This window comes from Lithobates pipiens, unplaced genomic scaffold (genome assembly GCF_037356315.1).
Source record: "Lithobates pipiens isolate NorthernLeopardFrog02 unplaced genomic scaffold, aLitPip1_a1.2 Scaffold_1, whole genome shotgun sequence".
Classification (NCBI taxonomy): Eukaryota; Metazoa; Chordata; class Amphibia; order Anura; family Ranidae; genus Lithobates; species Lithobates pipiens.
In genome coordinates, this window is record NW_027507685.1 from 121,182,283 (window position 1) to 121,199,434 (window position 17,152).

The 17,152-nt window shown below is 45.1% G+C and overlaps 1 protein-coding gene across 1 annotated transcript in view; it reads right to left on the reverse strand.

Annotated features, from left to right (window-relative positions):
• LOC143974188 (extracellular calcium-sensing receptor-like) overlaps positions 1 to 14,682 on the reverse strand; it is a 36,908-nt gene extending 22,226 nt beyond the window's left edge. The window contains exons 1-2 of the mRNA XM_077475333.1: positions 14,471 to 14,682; positions 9,469 to 9,757 (exon numbers count right to left, since the gene is read on the reverse strand). Of these exons, the coding sequence (XP_077331459.1) occupies positions 9,469 to 9,757; positions 14,471 to 14,679 (498 nt within the window). The 5' untranslated portion in view covers positions 14,680 to 14,682. The remainder of the gene's footprint in view (positions 1 to 9,468; positions 9,758 to 14,470) is intronic.
• Between the last annotated feature and the right edge of the window lie 2,470 nt (positions 14,683 to 17,152).

Consider the following 17,152-nt stretch of genomic DNA (forward strand, 5'->3'; position numbering starts at 1 on the left):
ACAATTTCCCTAACAAAAATCTTAGCAGTCTCAGCAGCGGAGGGGGTACCTTTCATGGGAAGGAAGTGCGCCATCTTTGAGAGCCTGTCCACAACTACGAAGATGGTAGAATGGTCTTCAGAAAGAGGCAGTTCAACAATAAAATCCATGGAGATCATCCTCCATGGTCTTTCAGGGACAGGCAGAGGTTTCAGCAGACCCCAGACCTTGGATCTGCTGCCCTTGTTTCTTGAGCAGACCGTGCAGGATTCCACATAATTCTTGCAGTCCTTTGCCAGTTGTGGCCACCAAAAGGTCCGCTGCAGGAGTTCAAGTGATTTGACTACCCCGAAATGACCGGCTAACTTATGGTCATGGCAGGCGCTGAGAACAGCTACCCGTACCCCCTGGGGTACAAAGATCTTGTCCAGATGCCACAAAAGATTGTCTCTTGCCTGCAGAGTGACACCAGAAGGGGGAGAGGCATGGAGAGAGGCCCGTTTAATCTGGTCCAACAGGCCTTCCTGAAGTAAAAGGAAATTCCCGGAAGATAGGATAGTATCCGGGGGAGAAGAGGCTTCAGGTCCGCAAAACATCCTCGAGAGGGCATCTGGCTTGGTATTTTTCGACCCAGGTCTGTAGGTAATATGAAAAGAAAATCGAGTAAAAAAGAGTGCCCACCTGGCCTGACGTGGTTTTAGCCTCTTCGCGACCTTCAGGTACTCGAGATTTTTGTGATCTGTAAAAATTAGGATGGGGTGTGCTGCTCCTTCCAGAAGGTACCTCCATTCCTCAAGTGCCGATTTGATAGCCAACAGCTCCCGATCTCCCACATCATAATTCCTTTCGGCTTCCGAAAGCTTGCGGGAGAAAAATGCCACCGGATGCAGGAGGGCCTTGGAACCTTGCCTCTGTGAAAGAACAGCCCCAACCGCAATTTCAGAAGCGTCGACCTCTAAGATGTAGGGTAGAGCTGGATCAGGGTGCTTCAGGATTGATGCCGAGGTGAACAGCTTCTTGAGGGCCACAAAAGCCTCCTGAGCTTCGGGTGTCCAGTGGAACCGATAGCCCTGCTTCGTGAGCTTCGTGATGGGGGAGATGATGGTAGAGAACCCCCTGATGAATTTCCGGTAAAAGTTGGCGAAGCCCACGAAACGTTGAACGCCCTTCTTATCAGAGGGAGCAGGCCAATCCAGAATGGCGGAAACCTTTTGTGGGTCCATTTGAATGCCTTCCACAGAGATAATCAAGCCCAGAAACTGAATACTCTGCTGTTCAAACACACATTTTTCTGGTTTTGCGTACAGGCTATGACAACGTAATCTGATTAACACCTTCTTGACGTGCTCACGGTGCTCGGACAGAGAAGAGGAAAAGATCAAGATGTCGTCAAGGTAAATTATAACAAACAAGTCAAGATAGTCCCTGAAAATGTCATTCACGAAGTGCTGGAATGTAGCAGGTGCATTGCATAACCCAAAGGGCATGACCAGGTACTCAAAGTGCCCGAACCGGGTGCGAAAGGCAGTCTTCCACTCATCGCCTCTTCGGATACGAATCAAGTTATAGGCCCCGCGGAGATCCAGCTTAGTAAATACCGCCGCCGACCCTAGTCTCTGGAATAGTTCAGGTACCAGAGGTAGAGGGTACCGATTCTTGATAGTTATTTTATTCAGTTCCCGATAATCGACACAGGGGCGCAGAGAGTGGTCTTTCTTCTCTACAAAGAAGATTCCGGCTCCCGCGGGGGAGGTAGAAGGTCGGATGAATCCCCTTTCCAAGTTCTCGTCAATATACGTCTTCAAGGTGCCCAAGTCCAGCTCAGTTAGAGGAAAAATCCTTCCGAAAGGGATTTCGGCCCCCGGAAGGAGCTCAATCGGACAATCGTAAGGTCTATGTGGCGGGAGAGTTTCGGCACCTTTCTTGTTGAAAACGTCCAAAAACTCGTGGTAGGTCTCGGGGACAGATTGGAGAATCTCTTTGTCAGCTTCCAGGCACAACAAAGAAGGGGGAGTAACGGTAGGCTTAATCAAGCAATGCTGGTTGCAATAGGGAGAGGAGAAGTTAATCTTCCCGGTGCACCAGTCCACTTGAGGGTTATGGGCCTTCAACCAGGGCAAGCCAAGGATGATTGGGAATAAGGGAGAATCAATAATGTCCAGGCATAAAAGTTCTTGATGGTTCTCCAAGATGGTAGTCAACAGGGGTCTTGTTTCCTGGGTAACTGGCCCGGACTTAAGAACAGATCCGTCGGCCAAGTGTACTGAAAGTCCTTTCGCCCGTGGACGCAGGGGAACGTGGTTCTTGATGGCAAAAGTCAAGTCCATGAAGCCACTGCAGGCTCCAGAATCAATAATTGCGGTGGCCCGAATACTCCTTCCTGGAAGCTGTAAGAGAGCGGAAACAGCCAGATGAGAAGCATAATCAGGTAAGGTGGGTACAGGTACAGGGGTAGTGGCTTGGCACTTACGGAGCTTGGCTGGGCAGGTCCTTACATAGTGTCCTGGTTCCCCGCAGTACAGGCATAGATTATTAGTCCTCCTACGCAGACGTTCTTCCGGCGTGAGAGAGGGCCGTAGGAGACCAAGTTGCATAGGTTCGGAGGAATCGGAGGAAGGAGACACCGGAGCAGAGGAAGCTGGCTGAGGGTAACTGGGGACTCGTGGAAGCATCCAAACTGGACGGGAAGGACCGGCAGAGCGTTCTGATCTCCGTTCTCTTAATCTCCTGTCGATCTGTATGGAGAGGTTAATGAGAGCTTCTAAAGTCTCTGGGATGCCCTGAATTTGCTTCGATCCCCTGAGAACCTCTCAGGCGTGGGGACCCTTGGTTCGGGTGGCATCATTACCACGGACGGAGGGGGAGCTGAGCCTGATGAAGGTGGTGAAGATGCCGACAAAGCCTGAACTTGACCCTCCAGACGGTTGTACCCTTCTTGTAAGTTCTTCACAGCCTGAGTGAGACCGGCAAGGTGGCGGCAAAGTTCATCCATCGGGGAAGCTCCCGACGTGGGCTCGAACATGGCTGTCCGGTACTGTCACGTACCTGGTGGTTGAGCCCACGGATGCTGGGAGCGGCTACTCGTATTCCTCCGGCTCAGGAACTCCTGGTAGAGGATACAGAGGTTCTAGAGCACGGAAGGGGCACAAGTGCCAAGCAGGATACAGGTGTAAAGCTCCGGGTGCAGGAGAGGAGCGGATGCAGCAGGAACAGCGACCAGCAAGCGATGAGATCAGCAGAAGACGCACACGCTGGAGCAGCGGGGAAGGTGTTCTGTAGTACGGCTCCTCACGTCAGACCCGTAAGCAGGTAAGGCAGGATACCGGAAGACTGGCACCGTGGAGGGACAGCAGACTGGATAACGTGGTGAACAAGCCGGGTCAGGAACAGGCAGGCAGGTAGGTACCGAATCAGCAGGCAGAAGAATCGTCAGACAAGCCGGGGTCAGAGGCAGGCAGCAAACAAGGGGTCGTCCGGATAAGCCGGGTCACAGGAACGAGCAGGAAGTAAGCAGGAGCAGAGGGGTCACGACAGGAACGCTGTAGACTGGACAGCAAGGAGGCAAGGCAACAGGTCCCCTTAAGTAACCCCTTTGGCGCCAAGGGCCGTCACGGCGCGCTCCCGCGCGCTCCCGCGTGCACGCGCGCTCCCGCGCGCCCGTGCGCGCTCCCGCGGATCCGCGGACCCGCGAGCGCCCAGCAACACCAGCGCGCACCCGCGTGCGCCCAATAGCATTAACGCGCACCCGCGTGCGCCCATCAGGACATCTGCGCACCCGCGTGCGCCCACCAGGACATCTGCGCACCCGCGTGCGCCCACCTATGTTGGCGCGCACCCGCGTGCGCCCACCTGCGTTGGCGCGCACCCGCGTGCACCCACCTGCGTTAACGCGCACCCGCGTGCGCCGACAGACATTCATGACAGGGGCTTTGCAGCCCGAACCTTCCGTAGCGGACAGGTGGCTGGGCTGACCTTCTTGACACATGTAATTACAATTCTTGATATAATATTTCACAGGAGGGCCCGTTCCTGTGCCCACCCAGAGTAACTGTGAGGACTTATAGTGTTGTGGCACCAGCACCACAACCACCAAAGGTCAATTTTTCTACCACTGTTCAACAATGGCATGTAATTACAATTCTTGATATAATCGTTCACAGCAGGGCGCTCCAGCGCCCAGCAAGAGTCACTTTGAGGGCTTACAATGTTGTGGCAAAACCAACACCTTGTTCCGCCATTTCTGCAGAGCATATAGGGCAGGCCCCTACTTTCAAACATCCAACTTACAAACATCTCCTACTTGCAAACGGAAGGAGACAACAGCAAGTGAGATGAAAAAAGATGGACGACAAAACAAATTATACAGGGGTGATAACCCTTCCCTATGTTTTCCAAAAAGCTTAAAAATAGTTTTTTTGACTGGAGCTACACTTTAAAAATGTACCAGTTGAAAATTACAAACAGATTCAACTTAACACAACAAACCTACACAGTCCCTGTCTTGTTTGCACTGCCTGTATACTGCTGTTCTGAGTATATAAGGCCTGGGGGCCACACGCATTTCCTTTTTTTAATATGGGTTCCTTGGTTCCCCTTGATATGCGTACAAGACCCAAAGGGGCTGGTAATGGGCAGGGAGGGCCCATGCCATTTTTCTCAATGGTTTTCAACCATATTGCAGGAACCAGATATAACATTAAAACCGCAAGCAGTTTTCAATGATGTTATTTCTGTTTAATGTCATTTTGTGCAGGGACTGTTCTAAACACGGGAAACACGTTGCACTTCACAGGCATACTACAGACACCCCCCAGGCACCATATTTAAAGGAATATTTCACTTTTTTTTTCACTTTAATCATCATTAAAATCAGTGCTCCCGCCAAAGCGGCCATTTTTAAAAACATTTTAGGCATTGACCCATGTCCCCTGGGGCAGGAGCCAGGTCCCCAAACCCTTTTTAGGACAGTATCTTGCATATTAGCCGTTAAAATTAGCACTTTTAATTTCGAACGTTCGAGTCCCATAGACGTCAATGGGGTTCTAAAGTTCGTTCGAATTTGGGGTCCGTTCGAAAGTTCTGGTGCGAACCGAACCGGGGGGTGTTCGGCTCATCCCTAGTGTCTAGCATGATGGAATGAATGTATTATATTTAGCTTTATGTTGCACCTACAGTAAACCTGCCCCTGTATAATCTACACTTTAAAACTTGTTTAAAATTACTTCTTATTAAATTTTTAGGGCATTAACATTTAACCAATATTCAACATTCAAAAACATTCAGAAGCTCATTCCTATACATAACCATAACCCCCCTCCCCCCCCCCCATCCCCCTACATTAGCTCCACTTCTCCTCTCCGTTTATAGATAATCCTTCATCCTCCTCGAGGACCGAAAATTCCTCCCAATTTTGCCATAGCCTTGATATTTGATTACTTCTATATACTTCTTCTCTTATCTGTTTTTCCATATGATATATTTCGTTCATTTCACATGTCCAATCTGTCACCATTGGACTGCTTGTTTCTCTCCATTTACGTGCTATTACAACCCTTGCTGCTGTAGTCATATGGTGTAATAGCTCTATCTCCTTTTGCTTTATTGAGTTTGGTGTGAGGGAGAATAATGCAATGTTTATATTTAAGTTTAATTCTATTCCAACCACTTTCTGATATATTTCCATTATTCTATTCCAAAATATTCTTACCTTACAACAGCTGTACCATATATGTTCTAAAGTCCCTCTTTCTACCTTACATCTCCAGCATTTTTCTGTGTTCCCTTTATTTATCGTATTCATTACCACTGGGCTCCTATACCATCTTAATGCAATCTTATAATTATTTTCTTGATATTTAGTTGCTGTTGATGATTTATATATTCTCCTGAATGTTTTTTCTCAGTCTTCCTCCATTAATGAATTCCCTGTTTCTTCCTCCCATTTTTTTATTCCTATTATTTCCTTAATATCTCCAGAGGGAAGTAATAGATCATATATCTTAGACAGTTTTTTAATCAGTTTATCCTTGTCCAAAACTATTTGTTCAAATTTAGTTGTATGTCTACTTATTGCCATCTCAATTGGTTCAATAAATGTCCTTAATTGAAAATATTGTAACCATTTATTTTTATATTCAGGTCCCAAATCTTGAAATGTTGGCATTTTCCCATCCACTAAGATCTGTGCTACCCATTCATGCTCCAATATATTCCATTTTAAATATTTTGTGGCTTTTAATGCTGGCATAAATTCTGGATTGGAGAATAATGAGGTCATAGGTCCTACCATAGTAGACAGGTTTCCTTTTTTCAATATGGTATCCCAAGTTTTTAAGGTGGTCTTTACAAAAATCGGTAATTCCTTTTCTTTTGGTCTTAAAGTAGGTTTTATCCATGGTAAGTATTTTATTTTTGTTCCTACAATATCTTCCTCAAGGTTGACCCATTGTTTATTTTCCACATTATGATGCCAATCTATTATTCTAATTAATGATGCTGCTTGCAAGTATTTAGAAAAATCAGGTAGTGCCAATCCTCCGTCTTTTTTTGATCTAATTAATATTTACCTATTTATTCTAGGTTTTTTTTTATTCAGGAGCTTTTGGTGTTTTATTCCATAATACGGGTAGAGTAAGCGTATATACGCTTACTCACAGCAGCCCCTTTATGATGTGGTGCTGTCTCCGAGTGGGAGAATGTGCTAAATCTGTATTTTAGAGACTACGGTGGTCTTCTATCAGCAAAAGAATTGAACTTTTTCCGTTTTTGGGAACATCCTGGGACTGATTGTACTTGTAGTTTAACCACTTGCCGCCCGCCCTATAGGCAATTGACGGTGGCAAAGTGGTTTCATAATCCTGATCGGACGTCATATGACGTGATCAGGATTATGAGCCGCTGCGCGCCCCCGGGGGCGCGCATCGCGCCGATCGCTGTTGCGGGGTGTCAGTCTGACACCCGGCAACTACGATCTCGGTAAAGAGTCTCCGACGGAGACTCTTTACCACGTGATCAGCCGTGTCCAATCACGGCTGATCACAGTGTAAATAGGAAGAGCCGGTGATTGGCTTTTCCTCACTTGCGTCTGTCAGACGCGAGTAGAGGAGAGCCGATCGGCTGCTCCTCTGACAGGGGGGGTCTGTGCTGATCGATTATCAGCACAGCCCCCCCCGAGGATGCCCACACTGGACCACCAGGGACGCCACCAGACCACCAGGGATACCCAGCAAAAGGTAATCCTCCCTAGACCACCAGGGATGCCAGTCAGCACAATGGATGCCAATCAGTGCCCATAATGGATGCCAATCAGTGCCCACAATGGGCATCACTGATTGGCATGCATTATTGTTTGGCACTGATTGGCACCCATTAGTACAGTATAACACCAATGCCGCCTATGAGTGTCCACCTGTGCCGCCTATCAGTGCCCACCTATGCCGCCTATCAGTGCCCACCTGTGCCACCTATCAGTGCCCACCTGTGCCGCCTATCAGTGCCCACCCATGCCCATCTGTGCCGCCTATCCATGCCCATCTGTGCCGCATATCCATGCCCATCTGTGCCGCCTATCCATGCCCATCTGTGCCGCCCATCCATGCCAATCCGTGCCAGCTATCAGTGCCAATTTGTGCCACCTATCAGTGTCCATCCGTGTCGCCCATCCGTGCCGCCCATCAGTGCCGCCTATCAGTGCCGCCTATCAGTGTCCATCAATGCCACCTCATCAGTGCCACTTCATTGGTGCCACATCATTGGTGCCCATCAGTGCCGCCTTATCAGTGCCCATCAGTGTAGCCCCATCAGTGCCCATCGGTGAAGGAGAAAACGTACTTATTTACAAAGTTTTGAAACTGAAACAAAAAAAACATTTTTTTTTCTACATTTTTGGTATTTTTTTATTTGTAGCGCAAAAAATAAAAACCGTAGAGGTGATCAAATACCACCAAAAGAAAGCTCTAGTTGTGGGAAAAAAATTATAAAAATTTCATTTGGGTACAGTGTAGCATGACCGCGCAATTGTCATTCAAAGTGCGACAGTGCTGAAAGCTCAAAATGGGTCTGGGCAGGAAGGTGTTTAAGTGCCCTGTATTGAAGTGGTTAATACTCTTGGAGAACCCCCGGGTAAATTTAAAAGCAATGACCACCTCAACAAACTGACTAATTATTGGATCACTATCCTAATTAGGATCAAGAAGTATCTTCAATTATTCCTGTCCTTGGTTGTATACCAAGGTCTATACCACTATCCCCCGCTCATATATACGCTTACTCTACAGGTATTAGGGAATAAAACACCAAAATCTCCTGATGAAGCATTTGTATAACGCATAACATGTAGGGCAATTTCAAGCTGAGTCATCTATGATACACTGTCTATATTATTGTTTTTTTATCTCAAATTATTATTGGTTATATCTAAGTGTAATTATTCGAGTCTTTGACCAATACATGATTTAAGTAGACTACATTGACAGTGTAATGTTTATGCTCTGAGGCAATTTGTGTTTTATGCAAATCTCTGTATGTTTTTTGCATTTAGTATCTTATAAATTTTGTTAAAAGCCTTTTTAAAAAAAAAAAAACTTGTGTGTTATGCCTACAAAGTCCACAATTTTCAACAAAATTGTTCTGTCTAATGATTTGAAATATCGGGACATGGCACGTTTTATCTCGTATCGTATCCACAACACCACTCTGTGATGATACGCGACTAATTTAAAGATCTCACAAACAGTACCTCAAGCAATGATTACAGTTCAACTTTTCTAAATTCAACATTAAATTAGAAGTTCAGCGCTAAAACCAAACTGTCTAAATCTACTTGCAGCCACAATCTAAGACTAACCTATCTAGCCCTATAGAGAAAAAAATCACTATATATACCTTTTCTGAAGCCACAGGGGTTGGTCCCACACTAAGCTATTAGTGGCAGCTTCTCTGTGTAGGACCAACCACACAGAAGCAGAAGCAACAGCCAACAATGGAAGCCCCATAGTAATGAGTTACATCACTACCCAGGCATTTCCCATCAGTTGTTGGCCATCTTCCACACAGAGCTTCCCCCGCTGGAGAACGGGCTGGCTTCAGAAAAGGTATGTATACTTTTGCTTTACAGAGCTAGATAGGTTATTCCTATATTGTGGCTGCGAATAGATTTAGAGATTTTAGTTTTAGGCTGAACTTCCGCTTTAAGATTCCCCAGATGGTCCTGATGAAGGCAGACCGTACCATTAACCTCCCAGCACCACCATAAAGCAACATTGAACGCACAGGCAGAAAGGTCTTTCTGGAACAATGTATATACTGAAAAATGATAGTAGAGTCTGAAAAGGAATCTACAACCATGTTATATCAGTTTCATCCATGTGTCTTAAAGGTATAGCAATCAATTTGTTTGAAATATTTTATCTTAGATAAGTGTTTTGTTATGTTTATTACTTCCTTTTGTATTGTCTTGTCTAGTGCATTAGCCAGAGAAAAAAAGCTCACCTGTGGTATCCTCCACAGTCCAAGCACCCTTGACATGGACACAATAGAGCTAGATAAGGGATCCCCAATAATAGCAGGCACCCTACGTAGGAGGCCACACTTGTAGTTAGGTACAGGATTCCCACCTCCCGTCACAACTTGCAGTGTTGACTTAAGAGAAATTGCCTCCGAGAAACAGGAATCATACATGTAGAATCCCAGGGTAATATTCGGCAAAAAATGATTTTGATTAATCTCATTTGTTGCAAAAAGCAAAGCAAGAATAGACTTGTACTGGTCTCTCTTGAACCTGCAGAAAATAAAATGTGTCAGGGAAATACAATAAGTATAATGCAAAAAACTACTCATTCCCAATGCAATGTATAGCATGGTTGTCTGGAAACGATGGAGCCCTGGGCTCAGTTCCCACACAAAATACTATGTGATTTCCTCATCCAATCAAAATCTTCTATCAACTAGCTTCTGTCCAAAAACGGTAAATTGGTAAAGTTTTCTCTTAGTCCCCCAACAAAGAATGTTGATGCGTAATGGTCTAAATGCTCAGATAGGGAATAACTGTCAAGCCCCACACACTATCAGATTTTCTGCAGATTTTTTCCTTCAGCTTTACCAAAACCATATACCGTATTTATCGGCGTATAACACGAGCAGGCATATAACACGCACCCCAAGTTTAGGAGGGAATTTTAAGGAAAAAACTTTTAGGAGGGAATTTTAAGAAAAAAACTAAGGCCGCGTACACACGGGCGGATTGTATGGCCTACTTAGTCCGTCATACAATCCGACGGACAGTCCGTCCTACTTTCGAATGAACGGACTTGACCACACACGGATGCACAAACAGTCCGTCGAAAGCTTGCGCGATGACGTGTACAGGACGTACGACGGGACTAGAAATAGGAAGTCCAATACACAGCAATGCAACCTTTCGCCATGTAAATCCTTTCTGAGCATGCGCCATTCTTAGTCCGTCGAACTAGCCTACTCACGAGCGGATTGTCCGCTGAAACCAAAGTATGACGGACAGAATTACGGAAATTCCGAAATACTTAGTACGCCAGACTGCACGCTGAAAAAGTCCGCTAAAGCCCACACACGAGCGGACTGTCCGCTGAAATGTGTTTCAACGGACTAAGTAGGCCATACAGTCCGCCCGTGTGTACACGGCCTTACATTTAAATGCCCATCAATGCAGCCTTATCAGTGTCCATCTGCAGCCTTGTCTATCATTGCACCCTTGTCAGTGTCATTTGCAGCCTTGTCATGCAGGCTTGTCCATCATTTGCAGCCTTGTCAGTGTCATATGCAACTTTTTAATGCAGCCTTGTCCATTGTTGCACCCTTGTCAGTGTAATTTGCAGCCTTGTCCATCATTTGCATCCTTGTCAGTTTTATTTGCAGCTTTGCCTTTTAAAAATGGCACCGCCGAGATACAGAGCCGGATGTCCTGTGTATCTCGGCAGCGTTAGGTAGTTCTCGGCAGCTTTTGGTCGCCTTCGGCCATTCTCGGCAGCTTTCGGCCACCTTCGGCCGTTCTCAGCAGCTTTCACCCTCTCTCGGCCATTCTCGGTGGCTTTCGGGCCCCACTCGGCCACTGAGAATGGCCGAAGGCGGGCAAAAGATGGCGAGAACGGCCGAAGGCGGCCAAAAGCCGCCCAGAGGCTCACAACGGCGGGGGATTGGCATATAACACGCTCCCACAATTTTCCCTTGATTTTAAGGGGAAAAAAGTGTGTGTTATATGCCGATAAATATGGTAATATGAGGTCAAACCTTAGGAGTTTCAATGTGTATGCAATAAGGCAGGCCCTTGCACTACATGGTTTTGGTAGATCTGAAGACAAAAATCAGCAGAAAATCTGATAGTGTGTATGGGGCTTAACTTGCAGTTGACTAAACAGGTGCAAAGTAGAATAAATAATGCAAAACAGGGTCAACGTGGCAAATAGCATGCATACACTGCAGAGTTACATGGACTCTTCAAATCAATGTCTCTGTGGCTCAGTTAGGGTAATATGTCACTGCAAAGCATAGGCTCTATAAGACTCTATAACCAATGGAGAGTCTAGATGAGAATTTTGAATTCAATTAAACCAGACCTGGGCAAATTGTGGCCCCAGGGCCAAATCTGGTCCTTTGGTTGTCCCTGTCCCACCTGTGATGCCTGCGCAGTCAGCATACCTGCGCTGCCAGCTTCCTCACTGGGGACAAGGAAAGGCTCAGGGAGACATGCTGGATGTCCATGTGAAGAGATGTAAGAACTGGAAATAGAGAGCCTGAATAGCTGATTGGTACAGGGAGGCTCGGTTTCAGCAGAAAAGCATTGGACAGGAGTGCTACCCGGCCAAAATCTTCCTGTGTTAGCACCAGCATTCTGCAAGCCCCAAGAGCCATGCACCTGTTCTGCACTCCCAGTCAGGCTCTGTAAAAAAAACCCTGCTGTTCCAATCTCAAGCTCCTTCCTTCTATTTACAGTGCTTTTTAGAGAGCATTTGATAGGCAATGAGGAGATGCTATCACTTTCTTAATGGCCGAGTTGACCCTATAATGCTACACTACTGGGCTGCAATCGTGTGCATTACACGCGATTGAGGCATTTCCATGTTCCAAATTCCATGGCTGCAAAACATCGCTTCTGTGACATGTAAACAGCCCCATCTGGCTGTTATTTTACAGTGTGGGTGGGCAGCCAGGGGAGGTAAAACCATAGCTCAGCCGCCTATATTTACTACCTCCTGACCACCTGTCTAAAAAAGAGCAGTTATACTTATTATTCTTAGTGCCAGGTGTTTGTTTTCTTTATGTTTACGTACTTATGGACCTTCCCATGCACAAAATTTATATTTAAACAGAATTAGGTTTAGACATTCACAACAGTCCCAGTTTCTCATGTGGTTCCTTGATAAAATGAATTTCCCACCCCCTGAATTATATGGATTAGAACACAGTTACTTGTGCTTATCCTCATAAAATGCATCCCTTATGCCCCATACACACGATCGTATTTTCCGACAACAAATGTTGGATGTGAGCTTTTTGGCGGAAAGTCCGACCGAGTATATGCTCCATCGAACATTTGTTGTCTGTCTTTCTGCCAACAAATGCTGGCTAGCAGGTTCTCAAATTTTCCCTCAACAAATTTTTGTTGTCTGTCTTTCCAGTCGTGTGTACACAAGTTCGTTGGAGCAAAGTCCACGCATGCTCGGAATCAAGTACGAGCCGGAGCTATTACTAGCATTTGTAATAGAGATATCACGTATATCTTGTACGTCACTACGCTCATAATTGTTGGCCAACATTTGTGTGAACATGTGTATGCAAGACAAGTTGGAGCCAACATCCTTCGAACAAAAATCCACAGTTTTGTTGTCAGAAAGTCCAATCGTGTGTACGGGGCATTAGATTACAGTCCAGGGTAGCTCTGATAACATAGATGAACAACTGGCAGGATCCAAGGCACGAGGAAGAATTGTCACTCCACTGGAACTACAGTACACTGGTAGCAATTGGGGAGGGGCTCCCCTCAGTAGCTATGTTATATTAGGTTCTGGTATAGCTGCTGACACAGGTTCTGACAGTTGATGGCTTTACACATGGCTGCCGATCACTTGGCCAGCTACCTCTACCTCAATAGGTGTGGTTTCTTTGAGCTGCTGGGGAAGGTAGGCAAAGAAACTTACCTCCCCTGGGCATGTTTAGGAACCCAGAGTTGTTGGATAAGGACTTAAAAGGGCCATGCTTGCATCCGAACATGGGGAGCAAATGGACATTCCGCTCCAATCCCCCTATGTAGTTTCACAAATACTGTACCTGTTGATACTGACAGTAATGTTCACCTAATGCAGCAATTTGTGATGGTGCGACAACAATGCTGCACTGCTCCAGAATTCATACAGAGTTGCCTCTCTTACGCAGGCTGTGCCAGCTTGCATTATAATGGGATGTAGATGTTGCACATGGCCTGGCTATCACCATTGTCACTGCGACTCAATGCAACTTGGTGCGCCGCGTGGGCTCTGTTGAAGCAGAGTGTATGTGGATTCTTAAGCAACCGCCACTGGGAGTGCTGGCGCTTGTCCCAGCTCCTGCTAGGGCTTGTACAAAAAGAAAGGATCCCCATAGCCCCACATCTGTGTAGTCCCTGGGATCGATGTAAGAGTGTCAACCTCAGCCTGAACTTTAGCCAGGCCATGCCCCAATGCAATTTGCTCTGCCCTCAGAGCTTAGTTATGGAGATGAAGATCCCAGGCGCATGGGGGGAGGTATTCAGGTATTACTGACAGGTACTGACAGGTATGTGTGAAGTGTTCTATTCAAAAGTATGTGTGAAAAATAGTGTAGTGATTAAAACTAAATGAATGAAATGTGAAAAATTACAAAATGAGATAGAAAGTAAGAAAAGTGATAAAATGAACTTGAAAAATTAAGGCGGTCAGACCATCTGAAAACAGAAGATGAAAAATAATTTAAAAAAATATCACCATTGTCAATGCTGAAACACAACATTGTAGCTTGTCAACACCTAGCCACACCTCTTCCTTCCCACTGCTTTCTGGATCAACATCATCGCCTCTGTTGTTGAAACCCTCTCACTGTGATCTGCAGTGTCTGGGAGGGGAGCATGTGAGACACAAATGAAGGAGGATTTGGCTCAGTCAGGGAAGGTAAAGAAGTTGTTGTTTTACTTTTTGAGGCTTGCACATAGTAACAGCATTTGGAACATGTTTAGACAGTGATACATGAGCCTTTAGATGTTCACACACAAAAAAAACGAAAAAAAAAAAAACACACAAATCCAAAGAGCACCAAATAATGTAAAACAAACTACTGAAAAAATACAAACTCTAAATAAAGAATCTTCAGCCAAATAAGCTCATTGTACAATATCAGTACATTTGCAACAAAATGTCAGCCCATCCCTAATGGCTAGCCTTCGGTAGGGAGCCAGTCATTTGTCCACTCACACATAAGGGGAACTAAGGGCAGAATTATTGGTACTCACGAGTCACATGTATAAGGAGGCGGCTCAGCAGTGAAGGTAATGACAGACTTAGTGGAAACTGAATTTACAGGGCCAATCATTCCTAATAAGATGTGACCTTCTTCGGTATAATTTAACATGGAAGAGGAAGATAAGAGACAGCTAGAAGACCGGACCCCCACACGACACAAAAGAGCAGTGATTGCTATAATTCCAAGCCATAGTCCCATTATAAACCTGTCAAAAACAAACAAGATAAAATTAAATAATAAAATTAAATAAATTATATGAATTAAATAAATTAAATTAAATTAAATTAGATAAATTAAATAAAAGACAAAATGCCACCCCCTTTCCTTATTATGGAGATAAGCTGTTCTGCAGATAAGTGAGTGACACTTTAGGGGTTATTTATGAAAGGCAAATCCACTTTGCACTACAAGTGCACTTGGAAGTGCAGTCGCTGTAGATCCGAGGGGGGCATGCAAGGAAAACAACAAACAGTATTTAAGCTTGCACATGATTGGATTATAAAATCAGCAGAGCTTCCACTCATTTCAGATCTTCCCCTCAGATCTACAGCGACTGCACTTCCAAGTGCACATGTAGTGCAAAGTGGATTTGCCTTTCGTAAATAACCCCCTTTGTGTCTGTGCTCAGAAGCATACATCTTTTGTCTTTTGCCACTGTGCCATCAAACGCTCCCGCTGTGCTATCAAACGCTGCCACTGTGCCATCAAATGAAGTCACTGTGGCATCAAATGCTCCCACTGTGCCATCAAATGCTGCAACTGTGCCATCAAATGCTCCTACTGTGCCATCAAATTCTCCCACTGTGCCATCAAATGCACCCACTTTGCCATCAAATGCTGCCACTGTGCCATCAAATGCTCCCAATGTACCCATCGAATGCTGCCACTGTGCCCCCCCGCCCGCCGTCTGACCAGCTCTTACCCTGTCTCTGTGGGGCAGCGGGTGATGGTGGCGAGTGGTTTCCTCCATGTCCTTGATGTCTTTCCCCATCTGCTCCTCCTGTCCTCTCCTATGAATGGACAACTGATAGGCGTCCAATCACAGCACCTGTTGTTTCAGCCAATCAGGTGTCAATGAAGTGACAATCAGATAACAAGCCAATCACTTTTCTAACACAGCTGAGTGTTTACCTTTTTTGATGCCTATTAGAGCCTATGGCTCTAATCAAGTGCTTCCAAAAAAATCCCCTGCCGCTGTAATTCTGGCTCCCGGCGCTCGAAAAGGAGATGAGTGCCTGAATGGGGGGGGGGGGGTGGCATTGGCGGCCATAGATAGATTCATGTAATGCATGAATCTATCTCTTGGTGATAGAGAGGTGGCTGGAGAGAGGGAGCGGTGGCCGTGCACCCTTATGGACGCACTGCCACTGCTGGACAGTCAACTGGGACATATTCCCAAACATGCAGTAGGTTTATCACTGAAGATGGGTCTCTTAGCCGATGCATAATTATGAAATGGTCAGGGGCAGGTTTTATTCTGCCCCATTGCTATATTAAATAGCTGAGGTTTATATAAAATTGCACATGGATTTCCTTATATAATTAAAATTTTTACATAGAAACAGGGATTTTAAAATATTAACACTCATGGATACATGGATACACATTACATTAAGCAGATTTCCTTTAAATAAATATATTAAAAGTATTAAAATGACTAGTTACCCTTCAATGTGTTCTATCTTTCGGTTTACAATGGCAAAATAATTTTTCTGTGCTTGTCAATTTTGTAGAAAAAAAAGGTGGCAATGTCTTCCCCTCACATTGTAAGATAAAATAATAGGTTGAAAAACATATTCAATGGTGTACATCAGTGTTCCCTCCAACTGTCTTCTGACATGGGGAAATAAAATTCTCAACTAAATCCTATGGGACAGCATGACAGCCAGACCAGGAGGCCAGGAATGGTCAACCTTCATATTTATCTCATGATAGGTTACCATTTTATTGTTAGGGTTATTGTGAACGTTAAATGTTGGGGGTTAAGATTTTAAGATTTAACTTTAATTTTAAGGCTAAGGTTTAAGTTAGGAGTTCAAGTGTTGGGTGCCAAGGAAGAATAAGAGGTTAAGCATTCGTTTAAAGGTTGAGTGTTTCGAAGCAGAGTGTGTTAGAGCAGCCTTTTCAACCAGGGTGCCTTGAGGTTTCTTCAGGGGTGCCTTGGCAAAATGCCTAAAAATTGCCTAAAAACTGTATACAAGCTGGCATGTGGATGAAGGCTGCCTTTTAGTTACACAAAGCCACACGTTTTCATTGTACACCATTACAACATTCTAGCTGCTCGTATACTAACAGCCAATGGCAGCATCAGTTGATATGGAGGATGTCAGTCGCCTGCATAGCATCCTTGTTTAACCCACCCCTGCCCCTCTCCATCACTGTTGGTGTCATATTAGCTGAGTGATGGAGAAAAACTGAGGTAGAATACTGGAATATTGGAATACTAGTCAGTACCAGTTTGCAAAAGTGTATTTGCTTTGGAAGAATAAATCACCTGTAATGATGGGTGTCCTATTTGTGTGGATGTTGCTACATCATGTAAAACTATTAAAATCGTTTTTACATTTCAGAATGGAGTACATCAAGATTGGCCATGATTTGTAAAGGGTACCCCTCATGATGGTCCATATTTTAAAAAGGGTGCATCGAGATTGTCCATCATTTTTAAAGG